Source organism: Syzygium oleosum, unplaced genomic scaffold (assembly GCF_021117445.2).
Source record: "Syzygium oleosum isolate NSW1041296 unplaced genomic scaffold, Sole_v2.1 Sole_v2.21, whole genome shotgun sequence".
Classification (NCBI taxonomy): domain Eukaryota; kingdom Viridiplantae; phylum Streptophyta; class Magnoliopsida; order Myrtales; family Myrtaceae; genus Syzygium; species Syzygium oleosum.
In genome coordinates this window covers 1,997,749-2,019,642 of record NW_026607505.1, presented here as the reverse complement: position 1 = coordinate 2,019,642, position 21,894 = coordinate 1,997,749, and the positions used below count along the sequence as shown (strand labels likewise).

Sequence of the window (21,894 nt, the reverse complement as noted above, 5' to 3'; positions counted from 1 at the left end):
AGGGCGACACTCGCCCAACACCGGCGAGGGTCGTCCTCACTAGATCCGGCGAGGGCAACCCTCGCCCAACTTCGACGCCGGCGAGGGCCGCTCTCACCGGCTTCCCTCCGCCAAGGCCGGCAGAGGGAAGAGAGAAGAAAGGAAAAAAAAAAAAACAGAAAAAGGAAAAGGACGAAAATGCCCCGGGACCAAAGTATTGTGAGGTAAATGTGTCACACGAGTACAAGTTCAGGGTTTTTTGTGTCACAAGAGAAAGTTTGGGATAAATGTGTCATAATGGGTATAGTTTGGGGTTTTTAGTGTTACAAAAAAAAGTTCAGAGTAAATTTATCACAAATGGCATAATTTAAAATTTTTCATGTCACAAAAAAAAGTTCATGGTAAGTTTGTCATAAGTGATATAATTTGAGGTTTTTGGTAGTATTTACCCTTTTCGTTTTGAACTTTGTAGTGTTGGTCTTAACTAAACTCTTCTCCAAAACAAGCCCTTTCGATACCTGTTGGAATCTTTGCAAGAAAAAACTACCGGGGCACTTTCATTATTTTCATCATGCCTAATCGCATCCTTCCACTAAATTCGCAAGTCCGAGAGACATATATACAAGTGGAATCACACTTGCGGGCGAGACCAATACATAATCACGATTATTCGCTAAACTCGTGATGAACTTGTAAGCAAGAAATCTTAACTATCTTGGATTATGAGACACATAAAAATCACCATATTGAAGAACAAACCCTAGCATTTCGCTTACAAAAGATTTGACATTATTTTGCGATTTTCATGGGATTGTGCGTGTTGAAAACGCAGACATGAAGATTGCTTGAAACTTGGGTTAAGGTTATTATCAACAAAAGCTGGACATTCTCTGGCTTAAAATAGACTAATAAGATAAAATTAATTAACCTAGCAACAATTTTTTAACAATTGAAGAAAATCTACTTACTCGGACTCGGACTGTGCAAATTCAAACTTGGGTTCCAACTGGAGGACACTGACTGATCTTTTAGCTATAGAACTAGAGAAACTCTGACCTTTCAAACCTGCGTGGAATCAATCCTCGTTTTCCAAGGTGACAGAAAAAAATTAAATAAAACATTAAACGAGGACTTAGTTATAACTTCCATAAAATTTTGTCTTTATTGCTGTTCCTCCTAGAGAACCTAATTCAAATATTTAATACAATGATCCTAGTTTATTAATAAAGGCATGGAGACTCGATTACTATTAGATTTTCTGTAATTAAACACAAAAAAAATCAATTATATTTGGCAAGAAATGTGGCTAATGATCGCGACATGGTTCTCATGTGTCTTTCGCATTCTTAAACATTTTTTTTGTCACACGTCAATGTCTCCGTGGGAAAACTACGTGCCCTAGTTCTTGTTTTCACACTTCCAAGAAGATAGATGTTTCCTGTAAAAAAATGAGAATTTATAATCTCGTACTTTGCATTGCAGGATAGTTATATATAGAGAATTATAAAAGTCTGATGGTTCTCTATTTCTAGCTAGAAAATATATCTTCCCCTGGAATATATGTAGAGATTAAGGGTATGTTTATTTGATTGAAAAAATTTTCCGCGAATTAATCTAATGGATTTCAATGTGTTTTAAAAGAATAAAGCATTGTTTTCTTTCTATACACTATCATGTTGCCTAGTAGTATGTCACTTTTGTTCATTTTCGATGTCCGAAAACAAACTCAACTATACTTAGTTGCTTAATAGTAAGTTTAGTAAGAACACCTATTCAGAACATTTATTTTTTTAAGAACAGATTGAAAACAAAACCAATAACAATTTCTTTAGATAATGCCCACTAGACATTACAAAGATGGAGGCCCGTTCTTTCCAGCTAACTTGTAAACTACTCCAATTATTAGTGAGGATCCTTCTTGGGTTCGTTGTTGCACAACATTAAATGATAGGGTCAAATTAATTTCTTCATGTGGAGGATCCAGCTGAACGAGATACCTGTCTCTGATTAGCATTAACTTAATTAATGTAAATCTCGCTGTCTTTTTGGTCATTAATTAAAAAGGGTGGTGCTCTGACTGGACTCAACATCATTAAGAAGAGCAATGTTTGAAGAATGAGTTTGCTGGCATTGAGTACACAAATGAGTATGAATTCTTTTTTTTTTAAGGAGGGTCCTTTTATTTAATTTGGTGTAGGTTGATTACTTGTCACTCCTCACCCCAATCAATGCAAATCATCATCATGTGTGCAAGCTTTCTCTCTTTCTTTGTCCACTCATTTCTCATGTTGGATCTTGGCATGCTCAACCCTTTGTCTCTCTCTCTCTCTCTCTCTCTCTAAAATGTAATAGATTTGCTCATTTGCTTGAGCTGGTGCTGGATAGATCCCCACACGATTAGGTTTTCCTAATGCAACTGTTCCAAGCAATCTGCCCTTACAGAAAGGAAGGGGATAAGATACAAATTCTATATGCATAACCTGTGAAAAGTGAACTGTTCCCAGTGTGAAATGTTCATAAGCCAGCATGTCATGTAATGTTCACAATTTATTACAATTAATGATTAATCAAGCAGTCACTATTACACTCCCACAAGCTTCCATCAGTGCAGGGATAGAGTGGGCAGAAGAGTAGCTGTGGGGGCCAAAAGCCACCTCGTGATTTAAGGCCATGGTGAAAGCTGGGTTCAGATTATGATATGATGTAAATCTCTTTCACACACATTTGATACTTATTCCTCGGGGACCACAGACGTTTTGATTTTGTTGTCTAGGTTTTGAGTTTTCACACATATTTAAGACCATGGAGAAAGCTGACTTCTGTTTGATCATGTCACATATGAGGCTATTTCTGTCCCTTACAGAGGGCCGTATGTATTACCCAAAAACTAATTTATATAGCTCAATAACTGAACTTTTACTTAATGTATATTAACTACACCAGTAGTTACTCGAAAATTAACATGTATCAATTTAAATACTTTTGCATGTCGGGTCGCCAATTAGGATTGTATCTAGTATTGGCCGTTCAGGGATCACTAATTACATTCATTTCTATTTAATTAATAACGTAAGGAGGATGGCTTTCCATTGGGCTATTATACATCCTTCTCTTCTCCTCAGGGCATTCCTTATATTATGAGGCTTGAACATGAATTAGGAAAAGAAGGCATTGTTTTATTCAATTGGGCATGCCCCATCAAGGAAAAAAGATTGAAAAGAGAATCAATGAAAGCTTAAAAGTCAAATGAGCATATCACAATTATTCGTAACCTATTGAAGTACATATTGATTCCCTATACAATGTAGATGCTGTTCAAACAAATGAAATGCTGATTGCAAATCTAGCTTTAGCCTTATCATGATTAAATATAGGTCAATGGGATTTTACCTCGTATCATTATATGCACTTTGGATCGCCTCTATCTTCTTTTCTTCGTTTTAAGCACCTCTTTTCATCGAGTTCTTAAAAAGTTCCTTGCTTTACGCACTGAAGATTAGTTGTCAAGTGAACTAATTCTGCAGTCAGCTAAACCGGAGTAACTGCAATTAAAATAAAAAAACAAGTAGGATGGAAGGCAGAAGCATCCAATTGAAGAAAATAAGGATAAGGTGATGAATAATGCTGAAATGTGCTAATACTATTTTGCAGAGTTAGTATATTACTTGTGATTTATTAAAATCTTATTAAATGTCAGATATGACTCATTTTAAAAAGTTCATTCATAACAGGTCGAGTTAATTAATAATATAAATTTTAGAAAATAATCTTATTATACCTTGTATTTTGCATAAAAAGTGTCTATCTCGAAAAGTGTCACTTTTAAGTGCACTGACTGCGTTGCAGAATGTTTGACCGCACTTAAAATTGACCTACAACTGAAGGGCCAAAGAGAGAAGCGTGTGTTGACTTTGACAAGTGCTGCTTTCCTTCTCTTTCGTTTTTCTCCTAAACAGCAAAAAAGTTTCACCTTTCTTACAGACAGGAGTCAGATCAACTTGCATTCAAGTGGGAAAAGCCCATCGGAAAAAAGAGAAAAAAGAACACGGTGAAGAATCATTGAATACCCACCAACATCACTGATAAATTTCACCAACCCAACAGACAGTTCTATTCAATTCAACCCCCTCCCATTTTTTTCAAAACCTATACCTTACCAGTATATACTGTTCGTTCCCTTCCCCGTTATACCCTCTCTCTCTCTCTCTTTCTCTCTCTCTCTCTCTCCAGAAAGTTTTTTTCTTTCTCATCTAAGTAAAGTTCATAGTGCACGGTGCAACCCCCCCCCCCCCCCCCCCAAAAAAAAAACGAAAACCCCTCACAGATGGAGCTTGCTGATTTCTCATGTCATGTATGTGAGGTGTAGGCAGAGACAAAAGAGCAATGCTTCGGTTTTGCTTTTGTTGTCTTCCTTGAACCTGCAGACTAAGACAAAGGTGAGCTCACACTTTCTTTGAAGGACCACTAAAAGCAATCACGGCCCTTTCACAACCTTTGCTTCTCTTAACAGTTTCCATTCAAACTTAAATGGTTTCAGCAGCCAGTTTTTGGGGTTTTCCGGGCATCTCAAAGAAGTCCCCGGACGCGGTAGCAAGGTTGGTTCTTTTGTGATGATCCTTTTCTGGGTAGTGCAATAAACCCATACCCTCCTGCTTGGTGGTGGTTTTTTGGATTCAAATGGAGCTAATGCAGCCTGAAAGGTACCGTCTAGCCTGTGCCCAGAGCCATTTATGAAGGAGTTAAGGTAGCTTTGGAGCTTTGAATTGGGGATTTTTTAGGTTGGATTAAGTCCTCTCAGTCTTATATCTCTGTCTTGAGAGATCTTGTTATTTCTCAAATGGGTCTCGGCTTGTTTGGTTACGTCCTGGTTTTGGCCATTTGCACTAGGCCTTTGGCTTCTCAACAGCCAAACACGGACGGGTCTTTTGTGTCTGAATTCTTGCGGAAGATGGGTCTCGCTTCTTCGCATGTCTACGACTTCTCTTCTCCTGTTTGCTCATGGCAGGGAGTTTTCTGTGATGCCGAACAAAAGAATGTCGTCAAGTTTCTAGCTCCCGGTTTGGGTCTCTCTGGTCCTATTCCTGATACTACCCTGGGGAAGCTTAGCAAGCTCCAGACTTTGGATCTTAGCAACAACAAAATCACTGGGTTGGCTTCAGATTTCTGGAGTTTAGGCTCACTTAAGAGCCTAAACCTCTCCTCCAACCAGATTTCTGGGTCTCTCTCGAGCAACATTGGCAACTTTGGTTCACTTGAAGTTATTGATGTTTCTGGCAACAATTTCTCGGGTGAAATTCCTGCAGCTATAGGCTCTCTTCAGAGTCTTCAAGTCCTCAAACTAGATGGGAATGGGTTTCAATGGAGCATTCCACCCAGCATTCTGAGTTGTCAGTCTCTTGTCCTCATTGACCTTTCATCAAATCAGCTAAATGGGTCTCTTCCTAATGTCTTCGGTGCCGCATTCCCCAATCTCAAAACCTTGAACCTAGCAAACAATGAGATTCATGGGCATGACGTGGATTTCTCAGGGCTGAAATCGATCACCACTCTCAACATTTCCCAGAATTCGTTTCAAGGATCGGTGCTCGGTGCCTTCCAGGAGATGTTGCAGATTGTTGACCTGAGCAAGAACCAGTTCCAAGGTCACATTTCTCAGGTACGGTTCAATTCCACCTATAACTGGTCCAATCTGGTTTATCTAGATTTGTCAGAGAATCAGCTCAGCGGAGAGATTTTACACAGTTTGAATGAATCCCGGAACCTTAGATACCTAAATCTTGCACATAATAGATTTACCAGGCGGGAGTTCCCAAGAATTGAAGTCCTCTCTGGTTTAGAATATCTTAATTTGTCCAAGACGAGCCTCACTGGTCACATTCCCGGTGAAATCTCGGAGTTGAGTCATTTGAAGACACTCGATCTCTCTGAGAATCATCTCAGTGGCCAAATCCCCCTTCTTAGCGTTCAAGGCCTCCAAAACCTCGATGTTTCTCAAAATAATTTGACCGGAGAAATCCCGATGTCGCTCTTGGATAAGCTCCCTCGGATGGAGCGATACAACTTCTCTTACAACAACTTAACCTTCTGTGCAAATGGAATTTCCCCAGAAAACCTCCAAAATGCCTTCTTGGGGTCAACGAATAGCTGCCCCATTGCTGCCAACCCAGCATTCTTTAAAAGAAAAGCTCCCCGAGATAAGGGACTCAAGCTTGCGCTTGCTTTATCCCTCTCAATGGTCTGTTTGCTTGCTGGACTGCTATTTCTGGCCTTCGGTTGCAGAAGAAAAACAAAACTGTGGGCTGTAAAACAGACCTCATACAAGGAAGAGCAACAGATTTCGGGCCCTTTCTCGTTTCAAACCGATTCAACCACATGGGTAGCCGATGTAAAGCAAGCCACATCAGTCTCGGTTGTAATATTTGAGAAGCCTTTGTTGAATATCACATTTGCCGACCTCTTGTCTGCAACATCAAATTTTGACCGCGGCACCCTTTTGGCCGAGGGAAAGTTTGGGCCTGTGTACAGGGGATTCCTGCCCGGTGGAATCCATGTAGCTGTCAAAGTTTTGGTTCATGGATCCACATTGACCGATCAAGATGTGGCCAAGGAGCTTGAGTATCTTGGCCGGATCAAACACCCGAATCTTGTCCCGCTAACTGGATACTGCTTAGCCGGGGATCAAAGGATTGCTATATATGATTACATGGAGAACGGGAACTTGCAGAACTTGCTTCACGACTTGCCACTGGGTGTTCAGACGACAGAGGACTGGAGCACGGATACGTGGGAGGACGACGAGAATAATGGCATTCAAAATGTCGGATCTGAAGCACTATTGACCACTTGGAGATTTCGACACAAAATAGCCCTTGGCACTGCGAGAGCTCTCGCATTTCTACACCACGGGTGCTTCCCTTCGATAATACATCGGGATGTTAAAGCTAGTAGTGTTTACCTCGACTACAACTTGGAACCGAGATTATCTGATTTTGGGTTGGCTAAGGTGTTTGGAAATGGATTGGATGAAGAAATTGCTCGCGGGTCACCCGGGTATGTTCCGCCAGAATTCTCTGAACCTGGATATGAGTCCCCAACATCGAAATCCGATGTATATTGCTTTGGCGTGGTTCTTTTTGAGCTCATTACAGGGAAAAAGCCAATTGGAGATGAATATCCAGAGGAGAAAGAGGCGAATTTGGTGAATTGGGTTAGGGGGTTGGTGAGACAGAGCCAGGGATCAAGAGCCATTGATCCAAAACTTCGCAATACCGGACCTGATGACCAGATGGAAGAAGCCCTTAAGATCGGCTATCTCTGCACGGCCAACCTCCCCTCGAAGCGGCCGAGCATGCAGCAGGTAGTTGGACTTCTTAAAGATATCGAGCCAGTCTAGGTGTTTGATTAAGTGAGGAAAAAACAAGAAACAAAAAGGAAAAAAAAATTGAAGCTTGATGTTGGTTTATTCATTTTCTCGCTCTGCTCATGAATTTGATGAATCTCTAGTTCTTCAAGTGCTGCTAAGGTTAAGGAAGGAGTTGTATAGTATTCCTGAACTTTCATGTTTTGGCTACTAAGCCTTCTCTTTTGTTTTATTTCCGGTAGTATAGAAGCTTAATTTATACATGGAAGTCCAATTTTCCCGACGTCGATTCTCGTTGTAGTTTTGTTTAGGTGCCTTCATTCATTCACCGCCGATCATCCAATACCCGGCCGAGCTGTTTTCCTCATCAATGTCTAAACGACTTTACCTTCTTTGCCTTGGCAAAATAACAAATTCCATGAATTTCCACAAAAGAATCTTGGCGAAAGCACAGGCCTTTAGATGGGTGTTATATGAAGATACCCTTTTGTTATCTCTGAGAAAGATGCTTGTGGGACTGTGCATACACATTACTATTCTTGTACTGTAGCGAGTGTACTCTTTAACAGGTTCCCCGCTTCGGCCGATGCTTTTAGGCCCTTAAAAAAGGGCATGTTCCTTCTGACACCATACGAGGGTGCCTTAATACCAAACAAATCTTCACAGGACTCACGAACAAAACCTGGACCACCAGACATGGACCATTCTCTACTTTTTCCTGCAGAGTCGTGGACTTTGTGTGGGGATTTTTAAGTACGGAGATAAGAAAATGGAGCATGTGCTCGTCATTAAGGGCATTTCGAAACGTCACTGCCATTTTTTCACTGCATGTCCTTCTTTTCTCGTGCAAAAGTTGAGCCCATTTCTTTTAATGATTGTGTTTGGTTAAGTGGGTGATTTCACGCCAACAACTACATGTGAAAATGAAATGAATGCTGTGGTACTACAGGGGCGACTAAAACCATTTCTAACAGAGAGAGAGAGAGAGAGAGAGAGAGAGAGAGAGAGATTGATGGGATGTATATATTATTGAAAGACTAATGGGAAAATCTTGATATAAGCTGGAAAAGAACAAGATTTGATAACCATTTTAGTCAAAAGGGGGGTTGATTCTGTGGATTCGGTTGCTGAGCATATAGTAGCATGTTAAATTGTTCTTCTTTTGACTTTGTGACACTTCGAATGCAAGAAAGAACCCCACCCAAATCACCACCCAAACAAAACTGCTGCTTTGGACCTAAGCATGTCCTCAAGAGGCTTTATCTTGGTTTCATCCGGATCTCGGGATTACCAAGATAGAAAATTTCTAAAGAGTATTCTCTCTCATTGAAAAAGATAAAGATACATGGAGAATTAAAAGTACAAGACGTGCGGGCACCAGCAAGTTAAAATAGGGAAAGCATCCGTGAAGCCTGCAGGATAGGCTGCGGAGGCCTTCGTAGGAGTGAAAGCTCCATTCCTTTGATGATGTTAATTATTATTGAAAGAGTGATGAGAAAATCATAATATAAGCTAGAAAAGAGCAAGATTTGATAAACCAATCAGTCAAAATGGGGTGGATTCTGTGGATTCGGTTGCTGAGCATATAGTAACATGTTGGATTGTTCTTCTTTTGACTTTTGTGACGCTTTGGATGCAAGAAACAACCCCACCCAAATCATCACCCAAACAACATCGACTTGACACTCCATCCATGAAATGTCCTCCCAACCAATACATTCTAAGGAAATAAATAAACAAATGAAGCCAGCATGATACACCCATCTGCGATTTATGCAGAGCTTAAGCGTTTTTTTTTTCCTCGTTCATTCGGAAACATGCATGGTTCAATTAAGGGGAAAAAATGAGAGATATATATACATGATATTGTAGTATTTTTAGGCTGAAGGGGTGCATGAGTGAGTGGTGATACACCCATCTGTCTCTTGGTCAGTTTGCATGATGAATGTCCCACACGCTGCCAAAAAACACTCATGAGAAAACTTCTTCTCATGTGTTTTTTGAGGTTTGTTTGACCATAATTTGCTGCGCTAATTGAGGGAATCATGTAATAATGCTTGCTAACATGGGGTCACTACAGTCACCCTAAGGAATGATTATTGTCCGAACTCTCCAAAAAAAAAGTCTTTTCTTCTTTATCTATACCAAAAGGAGAAAACAAAATGGAGAATAAATTAAATTTTTTTTTTGAAAGGGGAGTCTTTTGTTGAGAACTTGGGCTTGCTTTGTGATGAAATATCCCTCTTTTAGAAGGCTATTTTATCTCCTCAAGAGGAACAGCATGAACTTGCCTTAATCATGTATTAATTCGGACCGATGACCGGAACTTGATAATTATATCTTTCTTTCTTCTTTTTTTGGCAATTTAAGTGTGTTTTCTAGGATGCTAAGCAAACAGAAAGAAAATGATTTTCCCCTCAACATGTTCTCTTTTTATTTGAGAAAGGCAGCTCTTTTCATGGGTTGCAATTCCTTGTTCGTAGATTAATTTAGGATGGGCCAATTTCAGTGGTTTTGGGCAATTCAAATAATAAGATGGGCCGAGCCCATTTCAATTGGGCTACTTGACCCAGGCCCAACAGAAAAGGCTCGTGTATATATCATGAAATTTTCCCATAAGGTGAATCATACATCAGACACCTAATGGGCAATAGCTTGAGTTTTGCTTACAATTTCGATTAGCATCTTTCTATCTAATTAAAGCTAACCCAAAAGATTATTTCAATCTCGGATTTTTCCCCATAAAATTCCATAAAAAGCCCTCGATCGATAATCATAGTACAATATCAAATGACGGTGAAAATCGTAATTTTAATATTTTTTTTATTTTGTCATTCATTGCAGTAATCAAGAATCGGTTCCACTTCTATTCTCTTATTGTTCCACCTAAATTCATTTCAGCCCGTTCCATTCTCATCTCATTCTGTCGGACGTAGCCTTAGTATTTACATTTTTTGAAAAACATCCATAGAACTACCATTTCACGCATATAGTCTTGGGAAGACAAATTTTTGTAATTTCAATAAAATAAATGCGGTTATTTAAAATTAGGGAAAATAATACAGATATATGATCATCCTAATTATATTCTGGAAAAAAAGGTGGAAAACCTCAATTCAATTTTGTAGACTTTTTTTTATAGCACAAGTCTTAGTAATTACATATCTTTAAAATAAAAGCATGAACATAACTCCCAATTTATTTTTTCTATAAAAAAGCCGAGTCATAAAATTTGTCGCGAAAGTGCAATTGAGTCTTAAAACTTGCAAAAAAGTACAATCAAGTCCTAAAATTTGTCAATTTGGTGCAATCGAGTCCTTCCGTTAACATTTTGGATGTCGATATTCTTTCTCAAAGTTTTGTGGATGAACGAATCCATCAGAATATATTTATTTAAGGAGGAGGAATATGACAATCTTTGGTTCAACTAGCTGTGAAAGGAATAAGATGCAATACAGATGATTCATGCAGAAAAAGCCATTGGCATCATATACTTATGCCATTATAAGTCTCTAAAAAGGGAGAGACGTGAACCGTTAAAACTATATATGATATTAAATGTCAAAATCAATACGATACATTACAATTTTCACAAAATCAAAAAGGGAGGGTATACTCATCATGACCATAGATGGGTTGGTACTCATTACTTTGTTAAAAGTGTTAGGATAACAAGTGGCATCTTCAAGAATCCTACAAGATCAAGAAAAGGATGGCTTATATGATGCAAGCTTTGACTAATCAATATATATATTTCAAAAGATGTGCAAGACTAAAGATGCTATTCATAAATAAGAAACACTGCAAATAAAAAGGGGAAAAAGCCACAAAAAATCTTAAATTATGCCCGCGACACATTTATCATAAACTTTTTTTATGACATCAAAAACTCAAAACTATGTCCACTATAACATATTTACCCTAGAATCCCAAACTTGTACCTATGTTACATATTTAACTTTCGTCAAGACAGATGGATTTTCTATCAAAATAAAATCCTTATTACTGCACTTAAGTCATGTGAGTGCCAAGTCAACAATGTTTACTTTTCGACGTCAATGCAGATAGATTTTTAACAGTCCTCATTAACAGAACTTTGACGGAGGGTAAATGCGTCACACAGGTACAAGTTTGGGATTTTCGGTGTCACAAAAAAATTAGGATAAATATGTTTCAATGGACATATTTTGGGAATTATTTTGGATTTAGGTCACTTTGTATGGTTAGATTGCGTACCTCCTTTGACACATAAGTCGGTTGGATCATTACCCCACTTATAGTAGAGGAGTTTCCGATACCATAAGTAATGACCCAGGTCAGCGTGGACCATAAGTCAGAGGTACTCAGGTGTAACCACAGAAAGTAATAGCTACTTGGAAGTAGATTTTACTTATAAACCACTTTATAAGACCCCTTTCTTTCGACGTGGGACTTTGGGATGTTACAAAAATGTAACATTTTTTTTAATTCCCATCTTCATTACTTTTATTACTAGGTAATATAGAGGAATCTATTGGCTAACAATACTAATTATAGTAATAACTCAATGTATGTGAAGTGTAATTAATTTTAACATAGTTCTTATACTTTTAGCCTAAGTGCTTTTGACTTGTTTATTTATACAAACAATTACTTATGAATGCACCTATCTCTATACAAGGAACTAGACAATTAACTAGCGCTTTGGATGGGAAAATTTGTGTATTTCTCTTATATTATCTTCTATAGATGAAATGTTCTTTTTGCATAAAAAATCCGAATACCAAACTAAAAAATTCAATAATAGGAATCGATGGATGTTTTCCTAAATACTATAGTGATTCGAGTATGTATAACAAGCGATGGTAAGATTTCACTATTAAATTGTGGGATTTGGTGTGAGAATGTAAAAACCTTATTGTAATTATAGCGAAAAGGCAAACAACAAATCAAACAATTATATTCTGCATGAATAAAAAACTACCTTCTCTTCTCATAAACCATTTAATCATCAACTTTTTTTTAATAATAAATTTGTGATTAATCAAACAACTCAAACACAAATCTCTAACTAATCAATAGAATTTTTTTTTAAAAGAGGGGGAAATTGTCCAAAAAGCCCTAAGCCTATTACACTTTTGCCGATTCAATTCTAAACCTTTCAATTTTGCTAATTGAATCATAAACATTTTCATCTTTTGTCAATAAAGTCCACTCAGCTAATTTTGGCTGGAAATCGCTGACGTGGACGTTGGTTGTGCCATGTAGGACGGTTGGTGCTGATGTGGATAATTTTTATAAATATTTTAATATTTTTTCATTTTTTTATAATCTTTTTTTATTTTTTCTTTTTCCTTCGTCTTTCTTTTGCTTGTGGTTGGGCAAGCTGGCCTCGTCTAGGCAAGGGTTGTCGTTGCCTGCCATAGGCAAGGCCCGGTTGGGCGAGCCTCAGCGAGGGCTCCTCTTGCCACCTCATCTCGTCCAGATCCGGCGAAGCCGACCTTCGCCCAGGCTAGAGTGACCTCATTAGATCAGGTGAGGGGCCCTCATCGGGGCTCCTAAGGGCCTTGCTTGTGGCGGGCAATAGCGACCCTCGCCTAGGTGAGGCTAGCCTACCCGTTCATGGCTGGTGGCCAGTCATCGGTAAAAGAAAGAAGAAAGGAAAACAAAAATCAGAAAAATGAAAAAATAATAAAAGATAAAAAAAATTAAAACGTTATTAAAATTTATTCATATCAGCTTAGTGTCGACCGTGCCACGTAAGACAGTTGGTGTCCATATCAATGATTTCCACTCAAAATTGGCCGGATGGACTCAATTGGCAAAATGTGAAAATGTTTAGGACTCAATTAGTAAAATTGAAAGGTTCATGATTGAATTGATAAAAATGCAATAGGTTTAGACATTTGTGAACAATTTTTCCTCGAAAATATCAATTAAGAGAAAAAAAAGATCGAGAGGATGTGAAAACATCATAATGAGGAAAAATTATTCATCTTGCACCAAGCATGACAAGAAATATTTCATTATCATTTGTTTTCTTATATTCTATAGATAGATGGGCGCATCGAATGATTGACTATCAAAGATGATCGACCAGTAAAATCAAGAGAAGAACCGATTTTACACTCTATTAAATCATCCACGATAGAAGGAAAAGGACATTAACAAATATTAAAATCCTATAGAAAATTGATGTAGACTCAAATCACTCCAAGTCTCCCATTTGTATAATAATCACAACACCCCAAAATCCAAGAATTATATCCATGGATTCTTGATTTTCAATGTCACCATCATCAAACCTGGGACCAACACATCCGACGGCCAGGATTGAACCTGCAGTGTCACCAGAGTTAGAAGAATATCAGTAGGGGCCTCCCCACCCCCACCTGTCTCCTCCTCCTTCTTCTTCCTCCTCCTCCTTCTCCTCCGGCTCGTCCTCACACTGCGAATTTCTAGAGAGAGAGAGAGATGTCGGACGAGGAACATCACTTCGAGTCGAAAGGAGACGCGGGTGCGTCCAAGACTTACCCGCAACAAGCTGGCACCATCCGCAAGAATGGCTACATCGTCATCAAGAATCGCCCCTGCAAGGTCTCTCTCTCTGTCTCTGTCTCCGTCTCTGTCCGTCTCTCTCTCTCATATTCTGGTTCTGGGATCATTTGGGTACTGAGAATTTATCTGGGTATGCGATTTAACGCGTCAGATCTTCCATGCAATGTTGTGAAAGCTCGGAATTGTCGAGGCGTGTCTTTTCTTGGTGTGTCGTAATTCAGTAATTCTTACTCAAATCTTTTTGTTGGGTTGTTTGAATAATAAGCAATTCGTTTCATCGTCCCACGAGAGATGTGCGGGGGAATGATTTGTTCCGGTGGAAACTGTGTGAGGCTCCAACTCCTTTTGGGTACTGCCAGAAATTCTAAAGATGGTTGCTTTTTTGTGCGTCTCTCTTTCGTGCGTCTGATTGAAACCCACTTGTCTATAAAGTTCGGGAATTTGTTGATCTGTCGTGTTCTTCTGCTAGATGGAAATTCATGTAACAGGATTCAAGTCTTGCTAATAGATTTATATTGAAACCCTGTGAGTTATAGCTTGAGGGTTATGTTCCGTTCCGTTGCATATCTTGTATTACAATAGCTCAGTTTGATGCGCAGTCTAGTCTGCCTTTCCTCATACTGGGAAAAGCTGTTGCTGTTAATTCATGTGCAGTTCACTCATCTATTTAGAGGATACTGCATCACATTTGATGTTATCTGGATTATGGTCTCGCTCATAGAAAATTTCTTGTCATGGTGGGAGCAGGTTGTAGAGGTTTCTACCTCAAAAACTGGCAAGCATGGACATGCCAAGTGCCACTTCGTGGGGATTGATATCTTCAATGGGAAGAAACTTGAAGATATCGTTCCGTCGTCCCACAACTGTGATGTAAATGCCCCATTGGCCAAATCTTCTTTCGAAAGATCTTTTTTTTAAGAGAGCTTGTTCTTTTCTAAAGTTTTCTGTGTTCATTTCGCAGGTTCCTCATGTTAACCGCACTGACTATCAGCTCATTGATATCTCTGAAGATGGTTTTGTGAGTGATTCTTTGCTGTTATTGCCAGATCATTTGCTTCACAAGGGCCTCTTAACTGTTATATACATACGATGGTGCTTGTAATAGTGTTAACGTGAGAAATAGATCATGGTTTATTTGAAAAAGGAAAATGCTTTCCCCCTTTCTTTTTACGAATGAAGATTCCATAATGTGATCAAGATTTTGGATGTTAAGTACTCCAAAAAGTTTCAGCTTTCCATTTGAAGGAAAAAAAACATATCGATATTTGCAACATCTCTGAGAGGCATGATTATCTGATGTCCAAAAGGTTCTCTCCTGGACCGTGAAGGATCATTGGTATCACAATTTTGAGTCGGTCTTCTTCTGATCAAAGCAAATTTCATGGGATGAATTGCATTTTTCAATTGAAGAAACTTCCTTCTGCGGAAAAAGATATCTTAATCCCAGAAGACCTTAACCGGTATAAAGACTGTCACGAGAAAGTCTCTGCTCTTCTCCTCAAGACTGATTTAAACAATTTGTGTTGAATATCTTTCAGGTCAGTCTTCTGACTGAAAATGGAAACACCAAGGACGATCTGAGGCTTCCCACCGATGACAGTCTGCTTAGCCAGGTATCACTCTAGGACATGCATATTTTCTTATCCCAGTCTCTCTATTTTTCCAACGTGCTTAAATAATTGTCAGCTTAGATCTAACTTCTCACGGGTTCTCCTTTCACAGATTAAAGATGGGTTTGGCGAAGGAAAGGACCTTGTGGTGTCGGTCATGTCCGCAATGGGAGAAGAGCAGATATGCGCTCTCAAAGATATCGGTCCTAAGAACTAAAATAAATCGCTACTGTTCTATTAGCCAGTCATGGCAGCAAAACTTGTTAATGTTTGCTAACAGAGTTATCTTACATTCCTAAATCCACGAACAAAGGCTTATTTTAGCTGTGTGATTGTAACGATGGGGAGTGGTGAATCCGATGATAGTAATGGCAAGAGGTACTAATCCTCCCTGCCTGTACCTCTGTTGTAAAACCTTGCTCTCGCGGGGATGACGATTACGTGGTTATGGCTTATGGTCTTATATCCTGTTTTTATTCTCAAGCATTTGTTTTCTAGTTACACTGTGGCATTTCCGAGCTTAGCTAATATGCTACCGGGTGCTGTAATTCTAGTTTTTCGGAACCCTGTGTTTCTTACGTGGCCCGAGTTTGGATTCGTACTCGTCGCAGACTTTTGCATCGTAGAGGCGCGATACCCTGCTCAAGTGACATTCAACAGTTCATGGAGTAGTTTATCTCTTGATAGAAGAAGAAAGATATGATCGTCTTAATCAATGTGTGTTGTTGTATCTGTCTGCATTCTAATAAAACTGTGCTCTTCAGTTCGCGGGCTTCATATTTCTAGGCTGAAGTTCAGATCATGCTCTTGAGCTTTTTGTACCGATGAGCCACTTGACATGTTCGATGGGGTTTCGTTCTCATGCAGTAGAGAGAGTAAGTGCGAAGCAACCTCGACGCTTGACTGATAGCAGAACGAATTCTGTGTCACCCCAGCCGGAGACCTGGCCCTAGCGCTTGTTCAAATGTCCCGGAAGGATTTCATTTTGACTGCACCAGGCGCTTTCGCTTACTAATCTGTTCTTTTCTTCACATCTGATCCATCATCTCCATTCACAGGTCTGGTAAAATTACCTGTATCTGATTTGCTACAAATTGATAGGAAACCACAATGTGTAATCTTCCATGGTCACACTAGCAGTCATCTCATTATGGTTTTCCTCTTTCGGTCGTCCATACGTCTTTATGAAGTGTAAGCAGTTTGAATGCGTCCGAGAAATTTCTTCACTGGGTTGTTTGCTCATTTGGGAAAACTCTACATCATCACTTTCATTGATCACTATGATCTGTTAATGAACCTGAGCTGAGTCCGCAGACAAAGCTCACACAAGCAAGAGAAGAAGAGCAACAATTGGTACCTACTCAACGAAACATGTATGCATAAATCTCTACATTGATATTGCATTTCTGCATATAGTTTTCAACCGGCGATCGACACGCCAAAATAGGTCATTGGAACCTTACTGTTGTGTCGTGGCCCCAAGTGCGACGGTTAGAACTGTACAGTTACTGCAGATGAAAGGCTTTCTCTCTGTCCACCGAAGGTGGTACTCTAGTTCGGAGAATACAGTAACTTCTGGTCAGTCATATCAATCACAGATCATGAACATTGACAAAAATGACTCAGTCTACTGCAAAAGTTAGATGACTACAAAGCAGATAAATAACCTTTCTTATCATTTCTTTCACACTATGCAGTATACACTGAATCACAAGTTGCACCATAATGTGATTAGTGAGAACTAGCCAAGATACAGTCATGAAGTTTCGGTACTCACATTGGCACTGCCATATATGTATGATCCAAATCCCCAAAAGGTTATGACAAGCGACAGGATCTTGAATCCACTCATCGGATCTTTCAACAATATAACGGCAGCGATGCTAGTAAGAGGCACCCTCACAGCGTTCAAGACACCAGCGAGGACGGTCGAAGACAAGAAAAGCACGGCAGTGCCTCCAAGCACCCCCAATTGAAAAGTTATGGCGCCCCATATCATAACCAAGTAATACGAGCTCTTACCGCCCTTGAAACTTTTGGCCTCGTTTGCCATTTCTTGAAAATCGTGATTCAAGGCAACACCGATCGTTGTAAGTACGAAAGCGAAAGAAGAAACCATGACCTGTTGCTCCAACACCACATGGAACGATCTTCTTCCTAGATACTTGATGAAGACGAGCTCCGAGAGAGCGAAGATGAGGCCATGGAGTGCGGATCCCAAGATGTCCCACATGAAACCCATGATGTATTGGCTATTGGTGACATTGCCATATCTGTCTGAATTCGAGTCCAAAGCGATTATTACCATGGCTGCTGTAATTATCACGACACCATTGATCATCGACATAGTTAGTTTGTTCTTGACGAATAAATATCCAAATAGTGCAGAGAACACCAAAGATGACGATGCTAGAAGAGACGAGGTTGACGCAGGTAGGTAGGCATAGGCATAGGCATACATGAGATTGTCAGCAGCACTTAAGAAACCTAAGACTAAGTAAGAAATGACGAGCTTTAAGTTTAGAGGGGTTGGGGAAACTTTGCAGATGAAGTATGTAGGGATCAAGATGAGCGCAGTCAGGGGCCATCCGGCGACGGCCACCCACGAGATGATCCATTTGCTTTTGCCACCATTTGTGTAATAGACACGGGAAAGGAGGCTCGAAGCAGGGAAGGCGGTGAGCATCAATCCGCCACTCAGAAGCAGAAGAATCCAATGCGAGATGGGTTTGCTTTTATATGCTTCCCAAGCCACAGTTCTAGCAGCAAATATTAGGTCCCAGAAAGTTGGACGCGGTTTCTTGGGTAATGCCTCTTCCATTCTTGTCCCCTACCATAGACATTAAGTGGCATGAGTAAACAGTATGCTCATAGAATAAGTCAATAAAACTTGCATGAGTAAAGGGTCTTGAACATTTCTGTTGTTACTATCGAAGCTGAAGACGGTTAATCAAATTTCATCCAACTACAAGAGAAGAACACCACCCCTAAAGGAACAGTAGTCCATCATCGCAGTAAACAACCAGATTCACCACCTTTCAATTGAATTCGATCATTTGGAAAACTACAAATAGCATGCAAAGTCACAGTATGGAGGAGAGATCCACGGCTCATAAGAACGAATCACCTGACCACAATCAAAATATTAAAAGTTCAAGTGGCTGAATGAAGCAGCTACTTCTGGAGAGTTTACTCGACAGTTGACAATCACCACTCGAGCTTGTGCAAGAATTTAAGTCATGCATCCTCAGAAAGGATTAAGAAAGGACTGGAAATTTCTGCTTCCAAGGTAATTTCGAGCAAGCCAAGTATTTCCTTGGTCTAGCAAAATGAGTGGAACAAAGTCATGATACTTCGGATATACCGAAGATCACAAGTTTTTCAACTGCAAAAAACCATTTAGCATTCCCAGAGGAGCCAACGCATCTCCAACTTTAACAGCAAACAGACCAGAACTCCAGGAAGGCATAATTGTAAAAGCTGTTTTCATCAATCCTACAAGATTGCAAGAATCAAGCATTCCATAAACTAAGCATAATCTCTCCACCAATTGATTGCTTCCGCAAATCACAGCATAATCAGACACGGCATCAAACCATTTCCGACTAATTCGAAGGTCACAACTAACAACAAGCAACAATAGTTTCTCTCCAGAATCAATCACCATTTCTTGCAAATTACTAATCAGTTCAGCTTGAGGAACTAAACTAAATTCCGAAATCATTCTTGCGGGAACAAACAGATGCTTCAGCTCCAAATTAGAACTCGTGAGAATTGGTAATAGAACCACCAAAAACCAAACGCTTTTGTTTGTTTTTTTTTTCTCCTTCAGCCAACCCAAGAAACCACATGAGAGAAGAAAACCCATCAACAACAAAAAGAAACTACGAACCAGGTGAAGAATCAGATGACAAAGAGAGCAAGTGGGTTCAGAAGACACTCGCTCGCCTTGTGAGAAAGCGAGAGAGGCGCCAATTCAACAGTCTCGTCAGCTGAAGCCCCAGCAGATCTTGGAATTAGGATGCTTTGAATATTTCTCATTCGTTTTTAGATGTCTTAAATCTCGTGCTCGTGGTGGAGATGATTAGGTAGGTGGTCCAGTCCCAGCCAGTGGGGAAGGTTGGTGATGGTGGGTCTGATCGAGCGGGCAGCATTTAGTCTCCTCCCAGAGATATCAAGATCGACTCTTTGACTCTTGAGTTCCCCATTTCCGAAAACGACCATAAGAAGAAGCTCACGGGATCAGCATAATTTAATACAAGATTGACTTTCATCGTGAAGACATGTAAGATTTAGAGGGGTTTGTCACGTGTTTGGAGTTTGCCGAGATGGTCGGGATGAAAGGAAAAACATTTCACACAGCAAGGAATGCTTCCGTCGGTTGTTTTGACAATCATGCTTCCGCTGGTGGTTCATTGGGGAAAATTACCAAAAAAGTACTCAACCTATTGCATTTGTGCCAATTTAGTCCTAAACCTTTCAATTTGGCCAATTCAGTCCTAAACCTTTTGCAAACCAGCCAATTCAATCCTTTTGGCCGGCCGGCGCTGACGTGGGCCGCCGGCCGGCGTCCACGTGGCAATATTTTAATATTTTTTTATTATTAATATTTTTTTTTTTTTCTTTTCCTTCTCCCCGGAGCTCGTCCGTCCAAGGGGCCTTGCCGACGAGGGCGGAGCTCGCCCGGCTCGGGCGAGGCGGAGCTCGCCCGGCCATGGCGAGCTCCGCCTCGCCGGATCTAGGCGAGGCGGAGCTCGCCCATCCATGGCGAGCCGGGCCCCGGATCGCGGCGAGCTCGCCCAACTCTGGGCGAGGGCGGAGCTCGCCCATCCATGGCGAGCCGGGCCTCGCCGCCGCCCGCTCTCCATGGCTGGGCGAGCTCCGCCTCGCCCAACGGCGGCGAGGGCCCGGCTCGCCTCGCCGGAGCCGGGCCCTCGCTCGGCGAGCCTCCCCCCTGGCCGGACAGGCCAGGGGGAGAAGGAAAAGAAAAAAAAAATTCGAAAATAATAAAAAAATATTAAAATATTGTCACGTGGACGCCGGCCGGCGCCACGTCGGCCGGGCCCGGCCACGTCAGCCACCCGGCCGCCAAAAGGATCGAATTGGTTGCTGGTTTGCAAAAGGTTTAGGACTGAATTGGCCAAATTGAAAGGTTTAAGACTGAATTGGCACAAATGCAATAGGTTGATGACCTTTTTGGTAATTTTCCCCTTAAGATAAGTCCATGTCCGGATCAAGGGGCGTAAAAGACGAAGGGAAGGCATGAACTGATGCTGCTTGCCCTTGTGTTTCTCTCGTTTGCAGAAGACAAGTAGGCACGTAAAACTAAACGTGATGGAAAGGAACCTACTTTGATCTCCTAGAATCAAAGGAACTAGAGCCGAAGGAGGTCAAGAAACGATATTATCAACGTATGTATCGCGTAAGGCGAAACTCGCTAACCGATCGGCGCATGTGTCGCCTTCTCCATAAATATGTTTTAGAGTAAAGCATTCGGACCGCTCGGTTAGGCGGCGAACGTGTGGCGGCAAATCATTTCTGGTTGCATTTACCTTCGACGAACGTGTGCTTGCAATGTTCGGGATATTTAGTAGTATTAATCTTGGAATCTATTAGCAAAATAGAGTTATATGCATTTTGACGCCGGTGCTTCGACTAGAGGCAAGGACTTGACAAAGGATTCGTACAACCTCAAAGTATCATAAATTTTTCGATAGCGTTGGTATTTTGTCATTCCATGTCTCGTTTGAATTGCTTATTCTTCTCAAGTCGCCTTACCGTTAAAAAAGCAATTGTTGAACATGCTAAAGAACTAGTACATTTTAAATTCGTGTTAATTCGTGCGACTTTGGTTTGCCAACGCCTTTTATAGAATCGGGTACTATCATGTCAACTCATATGAAAAAGTCACCACCTATCATTATTTGCATTGTATAATACTGTGGAAAATTGTATGTCGGATTGGGAAAATTATCTAAAAAGTCATAAATCTATTGCACTTTTGTCAATTCAGTTGTAAATCTTTTAATTATGTCAATTGAGTCTTAAAACTTTTCATGTGTTGCTAATTAAGTCCATTCGGTCAATTTTGGCCTGAAATCGCTGACATGAACGTCGACCGTCTTATATGGCATGGCCGGCGTGCCGGCGGCTAATATGGATAATTTTTTGTAATATTTTAATATTTTTTATATTTTTTTCTTTCTTTCTCTTTTTCCTTTTTTTACTTTTTTTTATTGTTAAGGCTGGCAGCCCCCTACTTACCTCTAGGTGAGGACCTACGAGCCCTCACCCGCCGCGAGCCCTCACTCATAGCTGGGCGAGGGCTCCCGGCCCTTGTCGGTCGTTGTGAGGGCCGTGAGCCCTTGCCTGTGGCCGATGAGGGCTTGCAGGCCCTCGCCCAGTAGT

General features: G+C 40.5%; 3 protein-coding genes across 6 annotated transcripts; 2 read left to right on the top strand and 1 right to left on the bottom strand.

Moving 5' to 3' along the window:
• The first annotated feature begins 4,257 nt into the window (after window positions 1-4,257).
• LOC115677376 (probable LRR receptor-like serine/threonine-protein kinase At2g24230) lies at window positions 4,258-7,623 on the top strand. Of its 3 annotated transcripts, none has more exons than XM_056320921.1 (2): window positions 4,258-4,415; window positions 4,517-7,623. In XM_056320921.1, exon 2 carries the CDS (start codon window positions 4,817-4,819, stop codon window positions 7,370-7,372), a length of 2,556 nt encoding a protein of 851 aa, XP_056176896.1. In that variant the 5' UTR covers window positions 4,258-4,415; window positions 4,517-4,816; the 3' UTR covers window positions 7,373-7,623. The 3 variants fall into 3 exon arrangements, with proteins under 3 accessions (XP_056176896.1, XP_056176897.1, XP_030456392.1); XM_056320922.1 differs by having other exon boundaries at window positions 4,266-4,415; window positions 4,490-7,623; XM_030600532.2 differs by having other exon boundaries at window positions 4,268-4,415; window positions 4,520-7,623.
• Window positions 7,624-13,694: 6,071 nt separating this feature from the next.
• LOC115677388 (eukaryotic translation initiation factor 5A) lies at window positions 13,695-15,969 on the top strand. The gene is made up of 5 exons (XM_030600550.2): window positions 13,695-13,915; window positions 14,624-14,746; window positions 14,838-14,894; window positions 15,415-15,489; window positions 15,599-15,969. Exons 1-5 carry the CDS (start codon window positions 13,793-13,795, stop codon window positions 15,701-15,703), a joined length of 483 nt encoding a protein of 160 aa, XP_030456410.1. The 5' UTR covers window positions 13,695-13,792; the 3' UTR covers window positions 15,704-15,969.
• A 1,125-nt stretch (window positions 15,970-17,094) lies between these two features.
• LOC115677387 (probable purine permease 5) lies at window positions 17,095-19,729 on the bottom strand. 2 transcript variants are annotated; one of them, XM_030600547.2, is made up of 2 exons: window positions 19,431-19,729; window positions 17,095-18,316 (listed from the first exon to the last, which is right to left on the bottom strand). In XM_030600547.2, the coding sequence occupies exon 2, from the start codon at window positions 18,305-18,307 to the stop codon at window positions 17,243-17,245; it is 1,065 nt and encodes a 354-aa protein (XP_030456407.2). In that variant the 5' UTR covers window positions 18,308-18,316; window positions 19,431-19,729; the 3' UTR covers window positions 17,095-17,242. The 2 variants fall into 2 exon arrangements, with proteins under 2 accessions (XP_030456407.2, XP_030456408.2); XM_030600548.2 differs by having other exon boundaries at window positions 19,379-19,722.
• Between the last annotated feature and the right edge of the window lie 2,165 nt (window positions 19,730-21,894).

Coding starts and splice junctions, on each gene's coding strand:
- LOC115677376 (XM_056320921.1), top strand. CDS start 4,817: ATGGGTCTCGGCTTGTTTGGTTACGTCCTGGTTTTGGCCATTTGCACT.
- LOC115677388 (XM_030600550.2), top strand. CDS start 13,793: ATGTCGGACGAGGAACATCACTTCGAGTCGAAAGGAGACGCGGGTGCG. Junction 14,747..14,837: donor CGTCGTCCCACAACTGTGAT/GTAAATGCCCCA, acceptor TTCATTTCGCAG/GTTCCTCATGTTAACCGCAC. Junction 14,895..15,414: donor ATATCTCTGAAGATGGTTTT/GTGAGTGATTCT, acceptor AATATCTTTCAG/GTCAGTCTTCTGACTGAAAA.
- LOC115677387 (XM_030600547.2), bottom strand. CDS start 18,307: ATGGAAGAGGCATTACCCAAGAAACCGCGTCCAACTTTCTGGGACCTA.